Here is a 22,183-nt window from a genome sequence, read left to right on the forward strand (position 1 = left end):
TAGTTCTGAACTTCCTGTTCGGTAAGACCCTGGTTCAGCTTTGCCTGCCAGACTGTTTCAGCACACAGAGAGCGGTAAATAACAGGCTCATAACTTTTCATCGCAAACACCAAAGGGCAGAGTTTGCTGCCAGCCTTTTCCAAACGAGTCTTACATGTTCACGGAGCATAAGTCACTCCAGCACTAAAGGGAATGAAGTGTTCCCCCCTGAATGCGCGACATGTAAATCCTCCCCACAATGGAGAACGGTCTACAAGCCCCGCATTCCGGCCTGCTCCCATAAAGTAAACATCAACAAAGAGAGAGCCGCTAACTCACTTCAGTCTGACTGCCTTCTCCTGAGCCAGCGGCTGCCTGCGAGACAGACCCGCTTCTTAACACTGTACAAACATATTATACGCAAAATACTGTCCAGAAGTAAGAGATGCTGTCTGCAGTGCTTTAACTGTAGTCAGCAGCAACTCCAGTTTGCAGTTCCGGTATCGAGTAAAACTGCTGTATGGGTTTACAGTAAGACTACATTCTCATGTTTTCTAAACGAGCCATTCCTAATCCGGGTGAAAAAAATGCCAGGAATTTGATTTCCAGCAGAAAATGTACACATGGCACACAGGTGATACGGCACACTCAAAATCTGACAGACAGCAGACAGAAGTAGCCTTGTTTTAATCCCAAGACTAATACGGAAGCGTCCATCGGAAGCCTGCTCTCTGCATGCTTCCCCATTGGCTACATTTATTCTCCCAGACACCGGGGGGAGGGCGGGGAGGGCTCACCTTAAAGAGCTGCACCCAGCGCTTCTGCTCGGCCTGAATGCGCTGCTGCATCTCGCTGTTGGTCTTGACGCCCACGCTGCGGAAGGCGGCGATGTACTCCTCGCGGTGCTCCGTCTTGGTCTCGGGGTAGGCCAGCTTGATGATGCCCAGGCAGGCGTCCCGCAGGCACCGCGACAGAGTCACCAGCTCCGCCAGCGTGAAGGGCATCATGGACGACTGGCTCTGTCCTGCGGACGGGCGAGGCCAAAACAGGGCTGGGGTCCATTCCAGGTCAATTCGGTCAATTCGGCAAAAGAACCCAACTCCACACATTAAACAGCACTGTGTAACGGGATTTTTCAATAGACCCTTTAGGGTCTGAGATCACAGCCATGATTAGAATGTTCTTAAACTGAACATTCCAACGCTGATGTAACAATCACTACTGCAACTGAAAGCAACAGAGTTCTAGAACACTGACTTAGTATGCTGAGAAAACATACTCGTCAAAGGGTTAATGAATTTAATTTCACTTCATGCCATTTACTCAAATAGAATCAACCAGAACTTAAAAAAACATTTAAAAAAATAATTTGTTGAGCAGTAAGTTAATCTGCCAAGAAATGAATTCATGTCTGAGAGTAAGACAGGAAAACAGGGCTACTCCAGGGCATACAGAGTAGCCCTGTGGGTCTGCAGCTACCTTCTAGGGAGTGGCCGAAGAACTCGCTGTCGTGCACGGAAATGAGAGAGTGGCTGAACAGAGAGCTGAACAGATAGAAGATGGGGATGATTCTATTGGAGTCCTCTAGAGACATGGGAGATCCGCGCGAGATCACCTGCAGCAGAGGCACCATGGACCTGAGGAAAGAGGACAGCAGAACGATGAAGGCCGCTCGTCTGCACAGGTAAACTCACTGCTAAACTCACCGCTAACCCTACTGCTAAACTCACTGCTAACCCTACTGCTAAACCACCACTAAACCACGGCTAAACTCACTGCTAAACTCCCGACTAATCTTACTACTAAACTCACCGCTAACCCTACTGCTAAACTACCACTAAACCACGGCTAAACTCACTGCTAAACCTACTGCTAAACCACCACTAAACCACAGCTAAACTCACCGCTAACACTGCTAACCACCACTAAACCACGGCTAAACTCACCGCTAACCCTACTGCTAACCACACCAACACGGCTAAACTACCGCTACCTACTGCTAAACCACCACTAAACCACGGCTAAACTCACTGCTAAACCTACTGCTAAACCTACCTCTAAACCACGGCTAAACTCACTGCTACCACCAACCACGCAAACTGCTAAACCACCACTAAACCACGGCTAAACTCACCGCTAACCCTACTGCTAAACCACCACTAAACCACGGCTAAACTCACCGCTAACCCTACTGCTAAACCACCACTAAACCACGGCTAAACTCACCGCTAACCCTACTGCTAAACCACCGCTAAACCACCGCTAAACCTACTGCTAAACCACCACTAAACCACGGCTAAACTCACCGCTAACCCTACTGCTAAACCACCACTAAACCACGGCTAAACTCACTGCTAAACCTACTGCTAAACCACCACCAAACCACGGCTAAACTCACTGCTAAACCTACTGCTAAACTCACCACTAAACCACGGCTAAACTCACTGCTAACCCTACTGCTAAACCACCACCAAACCACGGCTAAACTCACTGCTAACCCTACTGCTAAACCACCACTAAACCACGGCTAAACTCACCACTAACCCTACTGCTAAACCACCACTAAACCACGGCTAAACTCACCGCTAACCCTACTGCTAAACCACCACTAAACCACGGCTAAACTCACCGCTAACCCTACTGCTAAACCACCACTAAACCACGGCTAAACTCACTGCTAAACCTACTGCTAAACCACCACTAAACCACGGCTAAACTCACTGCTAACCCTACTGCTAAACCACCACTAAACCACGGCTAAACTCACTGCTAACCCTACTGCTAAACCACCACCAAACCACGGCTAAACTCACTGCTAAACCTACTGCTAAACCACCACTAAACCACGGCTAAACTCACTGCTAACCCTACTGCTAAACCACCACCAAACCACGGCTAAACTCACCGCTAACCCTACTGCTAAACCACCACTAAACCACGGCTAAACTCACCGCTAACCCTACTGCTAAACCACCACTAAACCACGGCTAAACTCACCGCTAAACCTACTGCTAAACCACCACCAAACCACGGCTAAAGTCACTGCTAAACCTACTGCTAAACCACCACTAAACCACGGCTAAACTCACCGCTAACCCTACTGCTAAACCACACTAAACCACGGCTAAACTCACCGCTAACCCTAAACCCTAGCTAAACCACCAACCAAACCACGCTAAACTCACCGCTAACCCTACTGCTAAACCACCACTAAACCACGGCTAAACTCACTGCTGAACCTACTGCTAAACCACCACTAAACCACGGCTAAACTCACCACTAACCCTACTGCTAAACCACCACTAAACCACGGCTAAACTCACCGCTAACCCTACTGCTAAACCACCACTAAACCACGGCTAAACTCACCGCTAACCCTACTGCTAAACCACCACCAAACCACAGCTAAACTCACCGCTAACCCTACTGCTAAACCACCACTAAACCACGGCTAAACTCACCGCTAACCCTACTGCTAAACCACCACCAAACCACGGCTAAACTCACCGCTAACCCTACTGCTAAACCACCACTAAACCACGGCTAAACTCACTGCTAACCCTACTGCTAAACCACCACCAAACCACGGCTAAACTCACCGCTGAACCTACTGCTAAACCACCACTAAACCACGGCTAAACTCACTGCTAACCCTACTGCTAAACCACCACTAAACCACGGCTAAACTCACTGCTAACCCTACTGCTAAACCACCACTAAACCACGGCTAAACTCACCGCTAACCCTACTGCTAAACCACCACTAAACCACGGCTAAACTCACCGCTAACCCTACTGCTAAACCACCACTAAACCACGGCTAAACTCACGCTAACCCTACTGCTAAACCACCACCTAAACCACGGCTAAACTCACTGCTAACCCTACTGCTAAACCACCACTAAACCACGGCTAAACTCACTGCTAACCCTACTGCTAACACACCCTAAACCACGGCTAACTCACTGCTAACCCTACTGCTAAACCACCACCAAACCACGGCTAAACTCACTGCTAACCCTACTGCTAAACCACCACTAAACCACGGCTAAACTCACTGCTAACCCTACTGCTAAACCACCACTAAACCACGGCTAAACTCACTGCTAACCCTACTGCTAAACCACCACTAAACCACGGCTAAACTCACGCTAACCCTACTGCTAAACCACCACTAAACCACGGCTAAACTCACCACTAACCCTAACCGCTACTAACCACCACTAAACCACGGCTAAACTCACTGCTAACACCTAACCCTGCTAAACCACCACCAAACCACGGCTAAACTCACTGCTAAACCCAACCCTCTCACGTACCTTGCTAAACCACCACTAAACCACGGCTAAACTCACTGCTAACCCTACTGCTAAACCACCACCAAACCACAGCTAAACTCACTGCTAACCCTACTGCTAAACCACCACTAAACCACGGCTAAACTCACTGCTAACCTTACTGCTAAACCACCACTAAACCACGGCTGAACTCACCGGCACACCACCGCTAAACCGTCACTACAGCTTCACTCTGAATAAGAGCCGTGCTCATCCTTCACACACGTGGACACAGCTCACGTTCTCCAGCCCTGAGCTCCTGAAGGCTCTATTCACAGACCTGTCAGTGATGTGGTGCGTCTGGCTCTTTACAATTCCCCAGCGCTCAGTCTCCCCCACAGACTCTTAAAGCCCATCTCTTAAAATAGTGGGGGGGGGGGGCATTTTCCCATAAAGCCTCATTACATTCCACTGTGCTCTTTGTGACGGGTCCTGAAGGAACAGCCACTGTGAGAAATGTTTTCCAGCAGATGTTTTTGAGCAGAGGGAAGGCTGTCCTCACACACCCGGACGCTGTGTGTACCTGTGTGTCTAGCGATGTTTCCCTGTGAAATACCCCTACGGAGGGTCTGGCTCTGACTGAGGAGGTTCTTCTCCACTAGCTGAACACACTGAGCCCTGCGCTAGCGGCGAGAACAGCTCCGCGCACAGCTCACACACCTACCCCGTGATCATTTTCGTCGTCATCGAAGTAATGAGGTGCCAGAGGTGGCGCAGAAACCTCGCGTTGAAGGCCAAACTGTAGAGAAGCCTGGAAGGGGACAAAGACAAAGACAGCGTGTCATAAAACACAGCAAGCGCGAGCTGTGTGAGTACGAGCTGTGCGCATTCACCTCAGCGGCAAACGAGGAGCCTCTAAATGGCACTGCGCAAGAAAGAAATTTAAACAAATGAGTCCAAGGAAATGATAAATGATGTAATTATGTGCACCAAAACACATCTCCAACACAGAATTTACCTTCCAAAAACATCATTTTCATGCTATTGTAATCAGAAAAAGCTGTACAAAATTACTTTAAAATCGAACATAAAAGATTAAAATTATTTTAACACCGTATTACCTGTTTCACAGTTTGTGTTCAAGAACTTGAAATGACTTAATTGAGCATTATCTGTCACAGAATCCCATTCCAGCTTTTTATTCACCCAAGCCCTTTTTTTCTCCCCAGAAACGGCAAACGTGTGCAATTAAGGAATGGACACATAAAATAAAGGAGAGGGCACTGTTAACCAGCCAATCCCACAGGAAGGCCTGGACCTCCGCACCCCTCGTGTGCGAGGAGAGGAGAAAAAAAAGATGAAATGAGCCATTAAGCTTTATTTAGGTGAGGCTGCTTCCATTAGTAAACTAGTTGCTGGTGAGCGCTGCTGCCGGGTCATAAACTGCCCCCGGCTTCCTGTAGAGCCCATTTAACTTAATGAGCAGGAGACAATGGAGGAGCCGCGGGGGCCCGGCGCGCTTCCACACTTCCACACAACGGCAAGATGACGCGGGCGAGCCGCCACAGCCCCCCTCCCCCCGCCCCCACCCGGCCGGCCGGCCTAACGGGAAGCAGCGGCCCGCGCGCGGGCGCCTCTGGGGAGCGACCCCCGCCCCCGGCCCCAGCGTCTCACTGTCCAATCAGACCACGGGGGTAACGGAACGAAAGCTAAACAAAGCGGGGAAGCTAGGAGCGCTAAGAGCAGCGCGCGGCGGGCCGTGTGCACCAGGGGTCAGTAAAGGTGATGAGGGGACGGCGGGAGGGACGGGGTCGCGCGCACACACACACACAGCGCGCGGTGGGCCGTGTGCACCAGGGGTCAGTAAAGGTGATGAGGGGACAGTGGGAGGGACGGGGTCGCGCACACACACACACACACAGCGCGCGGCGGGCCGTGTGCACCAGGGGTCAGTAAAGGTGATGAGGGGACGGCGGGAGGGACGGGGTCGTGCACACACAGAGCACGCGCGGCTGACGGAGGCCCGGCCCGATCTCCCTCCACAGGAGCGCCGGCCTAACGGGACGGGCGAAAACTAAAACCAGCGGGGCGGGGCTTGGGAAAAAGAAAAAGAATGACTGACAGCGGTAAGAATAGAGCGGTATAAATCTCACATAACCCCCACCAGCCCACCATGAGGTGGTATGTGTGTGTGTGTGTGTGTGTGTGGGGCGGGGGGGAGACCGCCCTTTTTTTCCCCATCTTTATAGCACGCTGGTGTTTGATTGAAATTAGAAACAAAGCACTAAAATGCTGCCTGACATGATGATGTACAGCCGGTTAAGACACAACCCTCTCCCCCCCCCCCCACTTCAATCAGGAAATGAAGCCCTAATAAACACCGCAGGGCCAGCTCCGGGTACGAGGCGAGGCCCGAAATATAAAAATGACCTTGATGGAGCACCCCGGCCATTTCCCCCCCAACACGCCGGAGAATTATTCAAATACGGCCAGCAGTAAAACACCAGGCCGCGGACGTCCGGCCGGGGGGCTGGCTGTAGTGCTCAAAAAACCCAGCGCGGGCTTCAACGGACTCCCGAAATCAACGGGATTAACACACTTACGAAAATAACAGCACGGCTGCCTTTAAAGACGACTGAAAGGCATAAAGAATGCATTTCGCTAACAGACGCGGAAGCGTTCGTAACAGAGGTGCAGCGGGGAAGGCCTCGCGCTCGGCCCAGATGAGACGCAGCTTAGGGGCCATCTGGACTCGAGCTCCGCAGCGGCCCGGCGGATTGAGACATCGCTGCGAATCCGGAAGGCTCCTTTGAAGGAGCGGCGCGGCCGTGTCCGAGACCATCTTGCGGGCGGAGATGAAACGAAATGGCGGGCGCCGGTGTTGGTTTCTCACGCAAACGCCGCGCTCGCAGCCGCTGCCTCAAAAGCAAATCCGGGAGACTTTGAGCCCGCCCGTCGGCACGAGCGGGGTTCGCGGGGGTGTTTGAGGCAAACCATTACAGAGAGATTATACCCGAAGCAGCTGGTCAAACCATGGCACGTCAACACTCAGGTAAACATCAGAAATCTAACACCCAGAATCAAATGAGCGGAGCTTTGGCGGCTCCTTCGAGCAGGCATCTATTAAATGCATCACACGGCTTAAGGAAGCCTTTTTATTTTTTTTTAGAATGCTAAAATGACCACGGAAGGCAATTTGCTCCCCTTTGCCTCTTGTAAAGCTATCCCGTCCTCTTCTGCGGTGATTCATCTTCTTCAGTGAGCTAATTATTTTGTACAGATATCCAATAATGATGGAGGGCGAGGAGCAGGATTTATGGTTTGAGTGTTAGCGCTGAGGAAGCTGGCTTAAGTGTAAAGGGGAGCAGTCCTGCGAGCGCTTTTTCAGGCGAACAGTGCGCTTTCCCTACAGCGGCTTCCTAAACTTAAGGGCACAGGTGCAGCGCTGGCTTTGCTGAAGGTCAAAGGTCAATGCGGACCCTGCCACAGAAGGGCTGCAGCGACAGGACACAGTCACCGGGGACCTCCTCCCTCACAGCACCGTGCAGCACAGCAAACCAACCCCAGCGGAGAGTGAGATAGTGAAGGTGAGCTTCCTGGAGCTCCGATGGACATGTGCCCAATCAGATCACCTGATTAATGTGCCCAATCAGATCACCTGATTTAAACAGATACATTACCGTGGGCGGAGCCATGGATCAATGATTACAAGGTTTGAAATACAAAGCTGAAATCCAACCAGGGACAGCACAAAGAGTCCTGACCAGCATCTTTAACTCTGACACAACATCAATGGGCGGGGAGGAAAGAACTCAACTCAATTTTCCATTTGCTCCAAGATAAATAAAAAAAAGGAAACGTATAAATGGTCACTTGCTGCACTGGCCTACAACCGTAGAGCGGAACTTTGCCGCACACGTTGTTTACGCGGTTTGAGCGCACGCACAGCGTCTGTGTATGGTCTCCACGGTGACAGGGCCATGTGGTGAGCAGTCCTGCTCCACTGGGGGCTACTCGTGGGCGAAGGAGAGCTGTGATTATCTGTGCTCGCAGCCCTCTCACACGGACGTGTTAATTTGAAGGCAGAGGCAGCAAACAAAGGTCAGGGGATGTAACAGCGCTCGCACACAAACAAAAAGCCGGGGAGCTGTGGGAAAGCAGAAGACACGTACGCAAGCACAAAACCGGCCGCGGAAAAAACCAGCCCCCAGAAAGGCCTCGGACAGCAAACCCTGCCACCGACCTGGACAGGGCTGGGCTGGCAGGCCGACCGAGATACCGGCCACTGACCCTCACACAGGGTCACCTAAAGCAGCCTAGTCCCACAGCAGGACATAGTCCCACAGCAGGACATAGCAAGACCGGCATCACGCTCCATGATTACACACCTACAACAGGCATCCTAACACCTGTTCATTCACCTCAGAAAATGACATTGATGTCCAAGGCCAAGATAGCACCGACCAATCTGATTCAGGCAAACTCATCCCCAAAATTACGCGTGCTCTTACAGAGGGGAGCGCTGCAGCACACTTAGGCAGAAGAGTGTAAATATCTCATCTGAGAATATGGAGGCTCGCATTGTGTAGAGAACTGAACACACAACCGCGACTCAGCAGGTTTTAATGCTGGGTGAGGCTGGATTTGATGAAGGCCGAGGGAGAGGAAGGGGCGGAACCGGATTCGTGTCTAATTACAGCCCCGTGGAGGCGGGACCGCGCGGCGGTGCGGGCGGGAGGAAACGGGCTGGGCCCGCACTCGCTGACCCCACACCGGCGGGCCGCGCTCTCCATCCTCCAGCGCCCACCCCCCCCCCCCCCCTGGCCACTAAACCCCAGCACGGGGCGCCCACTCCTTAAAGAGTCAAGTAATTATTAGCCAGGGGAGCCAGTTACCTGCCGCCATAAAGCCAGCCGCCCTAATTCAGCAGCAACTATGATCTCTCCATCTCACATCCTGCCCTAATGCAATTAGCCCACAAAGAGCTAATTACCCTAATCGAGCAATGACAGCTTCACTGACATCCTGCTTCCTCTGCTAGCCATAAACGCTAGCGGGCGAAGACAGGAGCTAATTGGTTTGCCTCATCATTATTTACATTAGTGCTTGCATTAGTTAAAAAGCAGGTCGAACGGCTCGCAGTATAAATAAATGGGTTTGAACTGAAAGGGAATCTGCTTGTAATCAGAATTTTTTTTAAGCATTTAAGTTTCCTCTACTATACTGCTATGAGAGCAACCAAACCAATACATCACATTTAAAATTGCAAGAGTCAGGCCCCCCACCTGGAATAGATGACATACAGATAGACAGACAAACACACACACACACACACACACAGACACATATACACATACACATATACATACACACACGCACACACACATTAAATACAAGTCTAAAAGAAACCTAGGGCATAGGTGCATACTGCCACAAATAACTAAGCACCTCTACTCCTGATACACATTTTTGGCATATTTATGTTGAAAAAAAAAACATCTGTCCTGTTCCATTTAATATTAAACAACCTTTATTATTGGTTTACCAAATCATGTGATCCATAGTGGCTTAGTGAGAACCATAAAATTTTACACATTCCTTTACCTTTACCATTACCTAAAGCAGTTCAGGTGACGAAGATTGCAAGTACAGCAACAGTGCCCTCCCTGACTCAAATAGGTAAACCCCTGGTCCACCAAATTGGTACATCCCCAATGATGACAATATCGAATGCAAATAACTCCAACACCAACATGGGACTACAATACCCAGCATCCCTGCCTGCTCACCTGACTTTGGGCACCATCATGCGGTGCTGCACCATGAGGGTGTGGCAGATGGAGGCCATCATGGTGAAGACCTCCTCGCTGGCAGAGTCCCTCCACACCAGGTTGAGCAGGGCGTTGGTCTGCTGTTTGGTGTCCAGCTTCCGTAGGCACTCCTCCGTGATCAGCTGCACCGATATCCTGCTGTCCTCCTGCACAGGCCAGGGGAGAGGGACAGTAAGCATGTGATCACGTGACACAACAGAAGACAGCTGATTTGCTGGGTTTCCGTTTATACTCTACCCGTGGCTCACAGCCCACGAGCCCATGACAGATCTGCAAGCTCTTTGAGTCACCCTATGAAAAGGGCTTAAGAACCTGTGCTGTACGCCTTCCAGTTTATATCCACGTTCTGTGCGGCCAAATTAACTCTGACTATAGTGTACACCTCCTCCTACTCTCCAGATGCTTTGAATAAGCTGAAGGGCGCCTGGGCGCGTGTGTGTGCATATGTGCGTCCGCACGTGCGTGGGTTACCTGTGTGTGTAGACATATGTATACGTGCGGAGCATGTGGCTTATCCGTGGAGTGTATTTTATGTGAATGTGGTATCGTGTGGAGTGTGACGTGTGGGTTACCTGTGTGTGTAGACATATGTATACGTGCGGAGCATGTGGCTTATCCGTGTGTACGTGTATGTGTATGTGTGGAACGTGCGGGTTACCTGTGTGTGTAGACATATGTATACGTGCGGAGCATGTGGCTTATCTGTGTGTACGTGTATGTGTATGTGTGGAACGTGCGGGTTACCTGTGTGTGTAGACATGAGGCTTATCCGTGTGTATGTGCATGTGTGGAACGCGCGGGTTACCTGTGTGTGTAGACGTGGCTTATCCGTGTGTATGTGCATGTGTGGAACGCGCGGGTTACCTGTGTGTGTAGACGTGGCTTATCCGTGTGTATGTGCATGTGTGGAACGCGCGGGTTACCTGTGTGTGTAGACGTGGCTTATCCGTGTGTATGTGCATGTGTGGAACGCGCGGGTTACCTGTGTGTGTAGACGTGGCTTATCCGTGTGTATGTGCATGTGTGGAACGCGCGGGTTACCTGTGTGTGTAGACGTGGCTTATCCGTGTGTATGTGCATGTGTGGAACGCGCGGGTTACCTGTGTGTGTAGACGTGGCTTATCCGTGTGTATGTGCATGTGTGGAACGCGCGGGTTACCTGTGTGTGTAGACGTGGCTTATCCGTGTGTATGTGCATGTGTGGAACGCGCGGGTTACCTGTGTGTGTAGACGTGGCTTATCCGTGTGTATGTGCATGTGTGGAACGCGCGGGTTACCTGTGTGTGTAGACGTGGCTTATCCGTGTGTATGTGCATGTGTGGAACGCGCGGGTTACCTGTGTGTGTAGACGTGGCTTATCCGTGTGTATGTGCATGTGTGGAACGCGCGGGTTACCTGTGTGTGTAGACATGTGGCTTATCCGTGTGTATGTGCATGTGTGGAACGCGCGGGTTACCTGTGTGTGTAGACATGTGGCTTATCCGTGTGTATGTGTATGTGTGGAACGTGCGGGTTACCTGTGTGGAAAGTGCTTTGATGTTGCTGTCCTCCTCGTCCTCAGAGTCGCTGATGACCTCCAGTCGGCTGCAGGTCTCTGACACAGGGAGCAGAGGCAGCAGGGACTGCAGCGCCCGCAGATACAGCAGCAGGCCTTCCTCTGACAGAGTGTCTGAAACACACACGCAATACTGACTCCAGGGCCTACAAACGAGCACACGCACACGCACACGCACACACACACACGCACACACACACGCACACACACACGCACACACGCACACACGCAATACTGACTCAAGGGCCTACAAATGAACACACACACACGCAATACTGACTCAAGGGACTACAAACGAGCACACACACACGCATGCATGCACACACACACACACACGCAATACTGACTCAAGGGACTACAAACGAGCGCACACACACGCATGCATGCACACACACACACACACACACGCACACACACACGCACACACGCAATACTGACTCAAGGGACTACAAACGAGCACAGGCACACGCGCACGCACACACACACACACGCACACACGTAATACTGACTCAAGGGACTGCAAATGAACACACACACACGCGCACGCACACACACACACGCAATACTGACTCAAGGGACTACAAACGAGCACACGCACACGCGCACGCACGCACACACACACACACACACACACACACACACACACGCAATACTGACTCAAGGGACTGCAAATGAACACACACACACGCGCACGCACACACGCAATACTGACTCAAGGGACTACAAACGAGCACACACACACGCGCACGCGCACGCACACACACACACACGCACACACACACACACACGCACACACGCAATACTGACTCAAGGGACTGCAAATGAACACACACACACGCGCACGCACACACGCAATACTGACTCAAGGGACTACAAACGAGCACACACACACGCGCACGCGCACGCACACACACACACACGCACACGCGCACGCACACACACACACACACACACACACACGCAATACTGACTCAAGGGACTGCAAATGAACACACACACACGCGCACGCACACACGCAATACTGACTCAAGGGACTACAAATGAACACACACACACACACACACACACACACGCAATACTGACTCAATGGTCCTGCCAGTGAACACACACACAGAAAAACACACAGACACGCGCACACACACACACAAATACATACAACACAGACTCATGGGGCTTGTCAGTGAATGCACACGCGCTCACAAAGACACACAATACAAAGTCACGGGGCCAGTCAGTGAAAACACACATACACAGACACACACAAATGCACACACAACACAGACTCATGGGGCCTGCCAGTGAACACACACTCACACACACACACACACACACACACACACAGTGATGACACCTTGAAACAATAAAACCAATGATGCCTACAAGCAAATTCACACACAACGACAGCCCAGCACAACAAAACTCAAAGTTCCAGACACTAAACACACCTACACGGACAGACACAATAGCCCCACATCACACCTGAATCAACAGTCTTCCAGTGCACACACCCTCAGCCTCCCACACTATGTGACACCGAACTAACATGCATGTAGACAGCCACAGTACCTCCTTACACCTGAATAAAACATCCAGCACACACACAAAACTCCCACACCGTGTAGCAAGACTCGCACAGAGAGACGACCACATTTCCATGCCTTTTAGTGCACCAGAAGCTGTGCCGCTGTTTAGACCAGGGCACAGCTTACAAATAGTACCGTGTACTAGAGCTGGGGTCACATCATTTCAAATTCAATTCATGAACTGAAAAATGGCCACAGTGTTCAGTGAAGACATGTTCAGTGAAATTTTTTTTGCCGAACAGACACAGAAATGAAATGGTACTGACCTCCAAATCCAATGGGAACGAAACCACGCGACACAACACTTTCAGCCTCACGTAAAACCCGAAACCTGTCTCTCCGTCAGCACAAAATGGCCGACCCAGAGCGGCCTCCCCTCCCCCATTGGCGCTAAAGGGGGGGCGACAGACGGCCTCGGAGAAGCGGGCGGCGCGGCTCTCTCACCCAGGCAGGTCTCTCCGACGGCCAGCACGAAGTAGAAGAGCCAGGGCGCCCGCTGGGCGGCGCCCGCGGTGGTGCCCACCGTCCCCGGCAGCGAGGCCAGGAAGGCCTCCAGGGGGAAGGAGAAGCGCCGGTCGGCCAGCGCCGGGATGAAGAAGTGGAACACCTGCTCGGTGAAGGGCGCCGATATGAACTCCTCAGTGAAGGCCGAGAACACGTACTGTCTGCGGACGCAAGACGCCACACTCAGGCCTCACTTCCACAACAGATATTACACGCGTCTAACAGTGACGTCTCACTTTCAATTTAACTAAACTGCACTAAATTAAACAACACGCCTTTTAGGTCAATCAGGACACTAGACAAGCAATTCAACTACCATAAATAATAACTGTAATTGCGTTTGTTTTTCACAAAACAGTGCAAATCATCACTGCTATGGACCAAACCAATTAATTAATTCACAGGTGGCTGTAATACATTTTTGTATTAGAGCCCAAATGAACAGGTTAAAATACAGAAGTACTTTTGAAACAGCAGGGATTTTAATTCTAATCAAACAGAGTTGTTTTTGATGCAGTGGGTCTGCTTAAACATGAGGCAGGACGAGTGTGGCAAGTGCCCACAGGACAGAACCCTAACCAACTGCACAAAGAGAGGAAAACTGCATGCCATTAAGAATGTTTGGATTTAAGGGCAAATACTCGATATTTTGTCTATGCGTTTAGTCAGCACGTCTGCTGAACTTTTATTGCTTGTTGTAAACAGGTCGGTGAAGCAATTACAGTGTCCCTGTGACCTCGGGGTCAAGCAGAGGAGCTTAAATTTTCAGTTTACTGTGTAAGTTTACTGTGTACGTCCCAGACAAAGAAATTCCTGGCCCCTGCGTGGGCCTTTCCCACGTGCCCGGGGGGGTCTGTGGTGCTGGAGGGGTCCGTGGTGCTCGGGGGGTCTGTGGCGCCCGGGGGGTTCTATGGTGCTCGAGGGGGTCTGTGGCGCCTGTGGGGGGGGGGGCGGTGACGCTGAGTGGTCTGAGCGGCAGCTCGGCCGTCCGCGTCACGCCGCGTACCTGGCGTGTGGCGTGCAGGTGCTGTAGGTAAAGTGCAGGGGTTTCAAGGTGTGCTCCAGCAGGGTGCCGGCCAATGGGACACGAGGGGCGTCGCTGTACTCCAAACTCGAGGGAAGCCTGTAATTCACTAACATGTACAGTGACCTGTAGTATCCTGAAACACAAACAAAAAGACGTGCCGCTGCTTGAAATGCCTCACACAAATTCACGTATGTCCCCCCCCCACCCCCCTCCAACACACCCTTAACAATTGGGGGACAACTTTACCTTTGTGTACCATATAGTGCAAAATTTGTTCGATCAAAGACGCTACACAATTAGCGTCCAGAAGAACGGGCAAATAAGTTCTCTCTGAGGAAAATATCTCCAGCATTCTCAAGGGAACGGTAACATTCACACTGTCTGACTTGCAGGTCTGCAGAAGTCTAAAACAACAAGAGGAAAAAACAACAAGAACATTACTTGTTGAGTGTCAGTCATGCATGCATATCCAAAAAGCAAAGTCAATTTAAGAACATTCTCATTTATTCACTTATTGTCTTCAGTAGTGTCAAACTGCACATGAAGCAGACAAACAGATGTGAAATATTTTATTTACATGCTGAAGGATTTATCTTGTCAATTACACTGATACAGCAACAACTTTCATGTCAGAATTCCTTCTGAATTTTGATGACAGCTTTAGCTTTGTTAAGCTAAAGAAAAACAAGGCATACGTGTTGCACATCTGCATGTATGTGAATGCGTTGCATGTCTGCATGGAGAATGGCTGCATGGCCTGAGATTCTGATGTACCTGCAGGAGAGGCCCAGAATCCTCTTTATCTGAAAGACACACGTCTGTCTTTCCACTCCAGAAAGCAGCTTCACAAACTGGACGTGATACTTCACCAAGTTCTGGCACATCCATATCTACGAGAAACAATGGAGGTTCATTTCCACAAGACTGCCCCCTGCTGCGCGTCATGTACACACCGCAGAAGGGAGCCACGTGCATTTCACAATGAACCCCACGGGCAATCGGACGACGAGCGACGCAGGGCGCCAAGCGCTGTCCTTACCAATCTGCTGGAGTCTTCACTCTGCCGGTAGAAAAACAGGAGCTGCCGTACTAGGAGACTGAGGCCGGGTCCTTCGGGGGCGGGCAGCGCCCCTCCCGACTGCACAGAGCAGGCACAGTGGTCAAACTTGCTCCTCTGGATGGCATACTGCGGGGAGAGGAGGGCAGCATGCAATCACCATTCTGACAGACGTCAATGGAAGAGTTTTTACATTCAAGCAGCGCCGAGACTTGAGTCTGACACAGTCAGCTGCGTCCAGTTCCAGGGAGCGCCGCCGCCGCTCTCCCCTTGGCAGCATACCTGCTGTTTTCTGTCCTTGTACCCTCGCACATACGACTGGATGATTATTGCATTTTTCAGTCTTCTCCTTTCATCCTAGGAAAAAAAATACAGAGGAGGTGAGGAAACAAATATTGACCATGCACTTACTAACAAATCTATTTAATCAACTCTTTTACTTCTTCAGCAAAAAAAGTCCAATACTGCATTAAGGCCAAGTCCACTGATAGCAGGCAGAAGACACTGGCGTTAACTACGACCACAAATCCACTGCTTGTTTAAGCCCGGAGGTGAGTCTATCATTCCAGCCAGGCTGTTTGTGCTACATTATGCATTCAGGCCCCCGGGGAAGTCTCTGTGTAACTATCACGCAAGCGGGACACAAGTGCAGTGGTGAGTGTAAAGGTAATTACCCCACAGCATTTCAAACAGAGCGCCATCGGTCTCTGGAGAGTACAAGATCCGCACAAATGCACTCTAAATGTTGTAAATGACTACATAAAATTTCCCTCCACATGCAATCCTCTGTGCATGAGTTTTCCAAGTTTTTTCCAGAAGTATTGAAGTTGAGGCAAGCAAAGTTGGAAGATCCACGTTCAGAAAGTAAAAGTCCTCCCCAGTATTTTGTTACAATCCCCTGGATTTTCTAAATTATCACAATTCTCCTGCCAAGAGGTACAACTAATTAGTGAAGGCAGCAGGCTGAGTTCATGGGTGAAAGAAACACATGGCAGGACTTTAACTTTTTGACCCCTGGACTTTCCACCTCTGAAGGCACAGTCATGCAATGTTTTTTAAAAATGCTATGATATTGCTGCAGTATGTAAATCACAGTCTGAGGTTTGCTGGAAGTGTTTAAGATTCACGTTAAATGGAGCTTCTCATGTGAGAAAAAGCACACAGTCCTTAGATGATATATAACCAATGTGGCAAGGTTCAGCGGTCCACATACTTTAAAAAATTCAGTGGACCAAGGTCACCAAGGTTGTATGTCACGTACATACAGTAATACCGAAACCACCTGATCAATTCACAAGTTACTTAACCAGCTGGGCAGGTAATGTGACAATAGAAAGCCTCAACCACAATAAGACACAATGCTTTCAGCCTTTCCAATCAGACCAATCAAAACACAGTTAACAGGCTCCATTTCGACTTCACTCACAACCGCTATTTAATGTAGCATGCTTACCTCTCTTTTCCTCCTTTCTTCCTGTGTTCGATGCAGCAGAGATGCTTTTTCCTCCTTCGAAACATGACAAGCAATAGTGAGAAAAATGCAACAGTTTGGAAGAAACACACAAAATCATCAATTTCATGTGGAAGACTATGTTGAATGCCAGAATGTGTGTGCAGGGAGCGGGGTAGACTGAGGTTTGAGGCACAATCGGTTTGCCCCCGAGTTGGATACACCTTTTCTCCAGGACTGAGTGTTCTGTACAACCCATAGTAATGTGTACTTTTTCACTATCACCAGTGTAATTCAATACAAAAATCACATCAAAATGAAAGTTTTCTTGTGCTGAGTGCACTTACCACACCTGTCTGTCATTACAGGGTAGAATTACACACAATAATACTATATGATATAATCAGAAAGGCATGTTCTCTGCTTGATTTAAAACACACCGGGTGGCATGTAATTAGACGCATTATGAAAATATAATGCATTCTTTTCATCAGATTGAAACCTGAGGAACAGATTCTGTTAGTGTATCTAATTTCAGTCTTGCCTTTTTACTTGCTCCTCCAAGAGACACCTTGGGCCTTGTTTTGAAATCTCCCTCAAAGCTGAACATGGTCAAAATGTTTCCATTGAACCAAAGTCCAGATGACGAAGCAACGTGGCCTGAAAATAAAGAACAAAAAAAAAAAAAGTGAAATCACAGAAGCACGTGAACATGAAATATGAAAATTGCTAGGTTATTTTCAAATTTCAACAAGACACAGAAAGTCTTACAGAGATTCAAAAAGCACAAATCCCTGGAAGTCAGGCCTCAATGCTACATTTTCAGTAGATTGCAATTCCACAATTCAAAGAATTTTTGGTTTGGCTGGCAGGGCACCAGTTAGGCATCTTTAAAATAAAAGCTTTTTTCCTCCATGTGTTAAATCAAGCGCAGCGTTTTACACCAGATTGCAAAAGGGTTCTTCAGGCGGTTGAAATATAAGCTAAAAATAATGATAGTCTAACTTGTTAAGGCTGTAAGTGCAAACTGCTTCCTCAACTTACACACGACTTACACACTTAGGTCCATTATATTTATGCAATTATATTACACAATATGTTATATTATTACATCACCTAATTCTGACTTCAACATAGATCTATTTGAGGATCTTCTATTCCAGTGCTTCCACATAAAGTTAACTCCTTATTAGTACCAGACTCTGTCTTGAGCACAAAATCCTTCTAACATAACAGGTTTCGTTTTGGCCTTACTCCGCAAAAATAAATTAATTAATGTGACTGATGCTGATGTAGACTGAATAGGTAACTCTACTACTGCTTGTTCTCTCGGTTACCTTGATGGTTGAAACAAAGCACCAGTCTGCAATTTGTTGGATGTCTGAGTATTCCTATCACCATCAAATGCATTATTCGAGACCAATGCGAAACTCCCTAGCTATACCATCACAGAATGAAACGCAATCAGCACACCCACACAATTTGTAATATGAAGCGGATGAAGTGAGCTATAACTCATAATCAGATGGTGTAAACCAGTAGTAGTTTAAAAAAACTGTAATTGGCGACAATATGTAATTCTTAGCTTATTTCCAACACAGCTAGCAAGCAAAATTTTTTAAGAAAACCAGCAGGTCTGGCTAAGCTTCCACTTTCATTTTCATGCTTTAGTTAGATTGCCAGAGCATTCATCTGTGACTGTGCATAGGCCTTCGTTCGACTCAGTGTGAAGAGAATAGCTAGCTAGCTAAATCTCAATGTGAATGTCAGCGTGATAGCCCAGGGCAGACGATGTGGTATGTACATGAGTCAACTTGTTTATAATGAGGCAACGCACAGTTCGTTTTGGTAACATCAGCTTCAGTGGAAGTGACAGAGAATGTTAGGTATGTCATTCCCATACATCAGCTATTTAAGCGAGTGATGCAGCAACCCAGCTAGTTAGAATACATAACGCTGTATATCAAAACTGAGGCTGGTTGCTCAACTTAAAAACGATTGTTCAGGATCCAAACGACACTAAGCAACCATGGTTTAACTTAGCTAGCTAACAAGAAAGAAGTTAGTACTAGTCTGTCTAGCTAGCTACCCAACATTAGCTTGCTAACTTATTTGTCGTAGAATCTCTGCACGCTCATAACTAGTTAGCTACCAATTACTTTGAAACGATTGTAGCTGACTATGGTCAAAAGTTAAAGAAGCAGGCTATTTGCAATCAATTCTGCTCCCAAACACAATAAAATATTAGCGAGCTATATTCATTCCCGTTCTTGATGCTCCTAAATGACTCAGCAACTGGCTAGCTGATGATTTTATAAATACTGCTGTAGCTAGCTAGCTCCAGCCAACTAGCTACCCAGGAAGATAGCCAGCGAGAGAAAAATGTACCGCAAGAACAAAATAGGTTTATGATTATTTACACTGCCAATGTATACATCTAACTACTACGTTAGCATGGTTGTTAATTTCATTAGTTAGCTAGTTCTAACTATCAAAAATAAGCCCGGTTATGTTTCTAGCGAACAGCTAACACCAGCTATTACAGGGGGGTTAGCTATCTGCTGCTAGCTAGCAATAGCTTTATACACTGGGCTAACTATTCGGACATCTTTATTTAAATGTATTTCACTTCTTGGGCTACTATTGCCTATATAAAATGTAAATCGTTTTACCTGTAAATAATGAAAGGAGCAACTGAATTACAGTCAGTCTTAAATGTTGCAACCACGTAAACACAGATCTTTTCCCTTGTTTTTCCCCTTTCCAGAAACACCACCAGTGTCGCTGACGCCCCGCCTTAGTGGTCCCATTGTGAAAACTGATTGGGCAGTACAGTCATTTCTACCGTTCCATTCGTTGAAAATAACGTCACTAAAAGTGAACGTTGCAAACTACTTCCTTTCACATTCGCAATAACCCGCTTCCTGAAGTTGTCACCGGGCATGCTGATTTTAGTACTATGTCCGAAAATACAAAAGGGGTGTGTTGAAGAGCGCCAAGCAGTTTTTTTGGGTCCTGATTGGATCTCATCATCATGGTCTTAGCCAGACCGCAAAAGGCAGTCAAAATAGTAGAACTGACAATCAATTTTGACTAGAACAGTGGTCTCCAACCCTGGTCCTGGAGAGCTATTAGGGTCTGCTGGTTTTCATAGTGACTCTTCACTTCATGAATCAATTAGAGCTGTTAACACAGTTAACTCAACTCACCTGGTGTCTTTTGTCTCAATTGGGTGCTGAATTTAAGGTGAAAACAAAAACCAGCAGACCCTGTAGTTCTCCAGGACCAGGGTTGGAGACCACTGAACTAGAACTTATAACCCATTGACTGACTCTCCGTCTCTTTGTTTTGAATTATGTTGGCGATGCAATATATAAGAGGTGCATATCATAAGTATGACTGTCAATTGTATGAGGAGGGTCCCAAAAACATGTTTTGTCACCCCTTCTGAGGTGAATGCAAATCTAGAACTGATAAGTATGGCATGTGTTACCTGTGCGCAGTGTGACCCATATTCATTGAATGAATGAATGCAAATAAAGCCTAGAATAATCTTTTCTAACAAATTTGTGTAGCCTATATACCATATAATATTAGGCATGGCTAATCACAGTCAAGGCCTACAGCCACAGCTAACAGTTTGCACACACCCAAAGTAAATGGCATGTGCAAAGTATGAAATGAATAAGCAGAATAGTTAAATAAATCATTTCATCCTGTGAAAAACTGACTCATGAATGTTTGGTGTTAATTAGTAGTATAGCTTCTGACCAAGGAGAAGAAAATGATAAAATAAAACTTACAGGTATCAATGTGATATCAATCTCTGTTTATTTTCCTTTAACCTTGTCAAGCAGTGTTGTGAAAATGAGAATGCACAAAACTCCACTTTGTGACCATCTGGAATTTCACTGCTTCTGGCCTGTGATGAATGGTTTGAATGCACATATGCATAGTTCATGACTGTAAAATGGACTTCATTTACAAGGATCAACAATAAGGCTTTCCCGATTGCCCGGGGCAAGTAAAATGCCACACCGGGCTATTAAATCTAGCAACTCACTTGCCCGATCAGGCAAGTGGTAAAAAAAACCTTAACATTGAACCTTGATTTATATAGCGCTTTCATCCAAAGCACTTTACAACTGATGCCTCTCATTCTTTCACACACACACACACACACACACACACCCACACACACACACACACACACACACACACACACACACACACACACACACACACACACACACACACACACACACAGTGAAAGGCTGCCAGTCAGCTTGTTGGGTGCAGTCAGGGGTTAGGTGTCTTGCTCAGGGACACTTTAACATGCCCAGGGCGGGGGATCGAACCGAACCCTCCGACTGCCATACAACCGCTCTTACCTCCTGAGCTATGTCGCCTCTATGACAAATGTGCCAAATGTGAGACAAATGATGGAGAATGTGGATGATGTGGAAGGCTATTTATGTTTCTGAAACATGCATTCAGGGCCATATCGCCACCACATCATGATTGTTGTATTTTGAAAGTACATATTTCTGAAGCAAAGTTATAAAATTCACATAAATCTTGGGTGTTGAATGTTAAAACGTCAAATTCAACACTCACATCCCAGAGGGATTTTTGATGCAAGAAAACAGTACACTGTTTCTGCTTTCTCTGAAGAAAATGCACAAACCCTTCTCAGACTCAGAAATGTAATAAGGCAACACTTCTTACTCTTCCTCATATTCTGAAGGATTTATGAGATAATGAGTGCTTTCATTCTCCTTGTAAGTTTGAAAATGATACATCGGGGCCATTTTCCTGATATTTCTGGTGATACATCCATATAAAATCAGTGACTCCTGATCACCCATTGGGTCACTCCTTTTCAGGAATGTCACAAAGGTCCCGCATTTGTGCCACAGTC

At 48.1% G+C, this 22,183-nt stretch overlaps 1 protein-coding gene across 3 annotated transcripts in view; it reads right to left on the minus strand.

The window, feature by feature from the left end:
• The window catches only part of ube3c (ubiquitin protein ligase E3C), a 43,072-nt gene extending 22,895 nt beyond the window's left edge, over positions 1 to 20,177 (minus strand). The window contains exons 1-14 of one of the 3 annotated variants that reach the window (XM_064332773.1): positions 19,935 to 20,177; positions 17,807 to 17,922; positions 17,266 to 17,319; positions 16,095 to 16,169; positions 15,795 to 15,941; positions 15,530 to 15,645; positions 15,002 to 15,159; positions 14,735 to 14,888; positions 13,669 to 13,889; positions 11,604 to 11,755; positions 10,045 to 10,232; positions 4,980 to 5,066; positions 1,459 to 1,616; positions 777 to 1,030 (exon numbers count right to left, since the gene is read on the minus strand). In XM_064332773.1, the coding sequence (XP_064188843.1) occupies positions 777 to 1,030; positions 1,459 to 1,616; positions 4,980 to 5,066; positions 10,045 to 10,232; positions 11,604 to 11,755; positions 13,669 to 13,889; positions 14,735 to 14,888; positions 15,002 to 15,159; positions 15,530 to 15,645; positions 15,795 to 15,941; positions 16,095 to 16,169; positions 17,266 to 17,319; positions 17,807 to 17,872 (1,830 nt within the window). In that variant the 5' untranslated portion in view covers positions 17,873 to 17,922; positions 19,935 to 20,177. Of the gene's footprint in view, positions 1 to 776; positions 1,031 to 1,458; positions 1,617 to 4,979; positions 5,067 to 10,044; positions 10,233 to 11,603; positions 11,756 to 13,668; positions 13,890 to 14,734; positions 14,889 to 15,001; positions 15,160 to 15,529; positions 15,646 to 15,794; positions 15,942 to 16,094; positions 16,170 to 17,265; positions 17,320 to 17,806; positions 17,923 to 18,033; positions 18,192 to 19,934 lie in introns of those variants that run through there. The other 2 variants (XM_064332775.1, XM_064332774.1) reach the window with 2 other exon arrangements.
• Positions 20,178 to 22,183: the final 2,006 nt, after the last annotated feature.

Source organism: Anguilla rostrata, chromosome 4 (assembly GCF_018555375.3).
Source record: "Anguilla rostrata isolate EN2019 chromosome 4, ASM1855537v3, whole genome shotgun sequence".
In the NCBI taxonomy this organism is placed as follows: Eukaryota; Metazoa; Chordata; class Actinopteri; order Anguilliformes; family Anguillidae; genus Anguilla; species Anguilla rostrata.